Source organism: Gekko japonicus, unplaced genomic scaffold (genome assembly GCF_001447785.1).
Source record: "Gekko japonicus isolate JY-2015 unplaced genomic scaffold, Gekko_japonicus_V1.1 scaffold2880, whole genome shotgun sequence".
In the NCBI taxonomy this organism is placed as follows: Eukaryota; Metazoa; Chordata; class Lepidosauria; order Squamata; family Gekkonidae; genus Gekko; species Gekko japonicus.
Window position 1 is genome coordinate 145758 of NW_015160924.1, and position 3773 is coordinate 149530.

The following is a 3773-nucleotide window of genomic DNA, read 5'->3' on the forward strand; positions in this document are numbered from 1 at the left end:
GTGTCTGCAACGTGGGACCTATGAGAGGCCTTACAAAGTTAGTTTGATTTTTGTGAAGCAGCTCATTTTGAGCTTGTCATCTCTGTATGATCTTTCATGTGGTTTGACTTTTATTTGCTTATTCTCTCCAGCTGTGCACAGAAACCATGTGGGCTATTTTCTTCCTAGTTGTGGGAAATGGAGATAAATTAGTGGTAACTGGAATGGATTCTATTACAGGAAAAGCAGCGTTGTCAATAGTCTGAAAGGGGCACGTGTCTGCAACGTGGGACCTATGAGAGGCCTTACAAAGTTAGTTTGATTTTTGTGAAGCAGCTCATTTTGAGCTAGTCATCTCTGTATGATCTTTCATGTGGTGTGACTTTTATTTGCTTATTCTCTGCAGCTGTGCACAGAAACCATAAGTGGGCTATTTTCTTCCTGGTTGTGGAAAATGGAGATATGTTAGTGGTAACTGGAATGGATTCTATTACAGAAATAATTTTTTGATTAATACATATTGACATAATGGAATATTTAGGCTGCACTTTTCTCCCTTTTGCATTGATAGTACAAGGTGTTGAATGTTACCTTATTTGATAAAGAATACTGAAAGTTTTTCATTAAACTTGTTCAAGGGAAGAATACTGCTAGCTATTTTAACTTTATTGTTCTCTTATTGGATAAGGGGTTGAGGGTCTTGAACCAAGTGTGACTCAATGACAAAGTGGAAAATAGACCTTGCATGTCTCAATAGTGACATCCTCAAGTGGATGTATATGCATACTGTCCATGAAATACTGCTGCTGGCTTTCAAAGGTGATTCTGTTTGCTGAAATTTGGAATTTTGTTTCTATGTACTGTTTCTTTCTCAAATGCTTCCTAGTTTGTTTACACCTATTTTTCTTGTGTATGTTTGTTCAAAGGTGCATGCAGATTGTTCACGTTGACAAACAGATCAGGATGTTAGATAGTCCTAGCATTATTGTGGCACCTTCCTGCTCTTTTCATTCACTGGCACTAAGAAGTACAACAGATGTTGATTCTGGAAACCTATTTGATTCAGTAGATTCACTTCTGAAGCGCTGCAGCAAACAGCAGGTAAAGCTGTTGTGTAGTTCCTTGATCCTTTCTTAGCCTCTGATGTTTTATAGCTTGCATATTATATTACATTAATGAAAGAGGGGGGTCCATTTGCTTTCTGGCCAACTCGAAAAGCCAGCGTAGCCCCTGTTGGAGAATATGCCTTGTTGTCTGTGCTTGGGTGGACTGGTACGAATGCACCTATGGCCAGAAAAGTGTGATCCAGGTATTCATTTATACAGATAAAGTTCAGCATGCTTTTTGCCATCTCAGAGCTTATTTGCTTAACTGAACTGAGTTGTATCTAACACCATGCTGGCAATGTGGGAAATGAGGATATCTGTTGTGTCTTATTATGACAGTGAAGACATCAGATCCAACTCTGATCTCGCTGTTGCCTGATGGTGCTTCCCAAGGAGTTTCAGCCCAATTCTGCTTCCTGCCAAGCCAGAGTGGTACTGGCCCAGATACTTGAACTGAAGCAAGAACTTGCTGCTCTTGCTGTGAACAGCCTGGTGACAAGGAATAATTGGGGGTGGGGGGGATCAAAGACACTACTGTTAGGTAGCACTTCCCTGTTTGTGCACGTACTGCTGAGAATATGCAAGAACTGATTTATTCGGCAGAAATTGAGAATGATACATTTGATGGGATTTTCTTTTTATTTCAGATCATGATGTATTACAATATTCCAGACTATAGAAACCCTTTGGAGTTTTTAACACTACTAGCTCAGAAGAGAGGAATGCTGAAAAGGGGAGGTGTTCCTAACACAGAAGGTGCAGCTAAATTGGTGCTGTGTGACTGGACAGGGTAAGTATTAAGTTGCCTGGATGAAGTAAGCTGTTGCGCTGCTACTCAGAAAGGGTGCTCTGCTTGGAAGAACTTGGGACCAATGCTCCCTCTAAGCTGTGGAGTCTTGTGCGCAAAAATCCTATTTTGTGAGTTGCTGGCGTTAAAGTTGTGAGCGAGTGATTTGGCTACTGCATAAATTAGTTTGCTCTGGAGCCATCACACAAATCATGCTAGTTATTTTTGCTAATATCTAAACAACTGAATTTAAGGAGGGCTATGCAGATAAGGAGCTGCGGTGGCGTCAAGACGCTGAACTGCAGGCTGTGGAAAGTCAAGTGCACTTGGCAGCCACTGTGTAAAAATATGGCTGGCCAGAGAGAAATGTATTATTTTTAACATGTGAAATGACATACTTAACCTAGGGGGATCGTGTGTGTTCTTTCTCTGTCCTGTACACTAAACATAAGGATGACATTGCAGTGGCAGTTGGACCTGAAACAGCAGTTGCCTTTGATAACAATAGAAAGTGTGATGTAGAGGCATTATCAGTACATACACTCAACAAATACATTTTACACTCAACAAATATATTTTTTCTGCCACCCCTCACGAGCATGTAGTTATGAAGTCCAAAGACTGATGGTGTGTGAATTATTGCTGTTTTGAGCATGATGTTTCATGCTTCTGTGAATAATACTTTTTTTCTCAGTGCCAAAATGAGTTGTTATTCGCGACCCCCTGCATCATGGACCCCCTCACCACACTAAGGGCAGGTTTAATATTCCACAGCTGCCGTGTTCCATGGGGGGAAATAAACCAATTGCCATCTTGGATATGGCTGAGAGGAGGCAAAAACTAATCCTCACTCCCAAATACTGGGATTAGGAGGCAGGTTTAGTATCCCACAGCTGCCGTGTTGTTCCATGGGGGGAAATAAACCAGTTGCCATCTTGGATATGGCTGAGAGGAAGCAAAAAGTAATCCTCACTCCCAAATACTGGGATTAGGTGTTCTCCTTGTCCAGATACTGGGTAGGATTTCTTGTTCAAAAGACCATGCTGGAAGGTTCTGGCAATGCGCTAATATGGTGTCATGTGTCATGGATAATCGATGTTTCTTCTACAGCTATTAAATACCCAAATCGGGCAAGCAGCATTGCGTTTCAGTCTTCCGGCTTCACTGATGGTATTATAGATGATACTATTGTGTGAATTATTGCTGGGTTTTTTTGCTGAATTATTGCTGAATTATTGATGTTTCATGCTTCTGTGAATAATCCTTTTTTTCTCAGTGCCAAAATGAGTTGTTATTCGCGACCCCCTGCATCATGGACCCCGTCACCACACCTTTCCGCTGAAGCTTTAGCAGCAGTGAAACAAGCTTTTAATTTTGATGATCTCGAAGAAGATAACAAAAGCACCTTGAAAGGTAAGGCCACACAACCCTTTTGCGTGGGGCATGATTTTCAGAAAGGTCATGCCAGGTTTTTTAGGATTTGGGACTGGGGCCCCACCTTCCCTGCTGCCTAAATTCATGTTCTCCGACTCCTGCTGGCCTCTGAGGTGAGGGAAGAGGGGTTAGCGTAGACCTATTTCTCTCCCCAGCCTTCTTCCAGCTTGGTGTAGTGGTTAAGAGCGGCGGACTCTAATCTGGAGAACCAGGTTTGATTCCCCACTCCTCCACATGAACCCAACTGGGTGACCTTCGGTCAGTCATAGTTCTCTCAGAGCTCTTTCAGCCCCACCTACCTCACATCACAGGGTGTCTGTGGTGGGGAGAGGAAGGGAAGGAGTTTGTAAGCCCCTCCGATACTCCGGGTATTGAAGAGCGGGGTATAAAACCAACTCCTCCTCTTCTTCCTTGTAGTTCAGGAGCCAAGCTGAGTCATCATAGGCTTCACTACCTCCCCATAAACA

General features: G+C 42.6%; 1 protein-coding gene across 1 annotated transcript in view; it reads left to right on the top strand.

Moving 5' to 3' along the window:
- Positions 1–3773, top strand: part of GNL3 (guanine nucleotide binding protein-like 3 (nucleolar)) — an 18925-nt gene that overhangs the window by 13716 nt on the left and 1436 nt on the right. The window contains exons 10-13 of the mRNA XM_015424759.1: positions 217–291; positions 906–1080; positions 1733–1875; positions 3149–3285. Of these exons, the coding sequence (XP_015280245.1) occupies positions 217–291; positions 906–1080; positions 1733–1875; positions 3149–3285 (530 nt within the window). The remainder of the gene's footprint in view (positions 1–216; positions 292–905; positions 1081–1732; positions 1876–3148; positions 3286–3773) is intronic.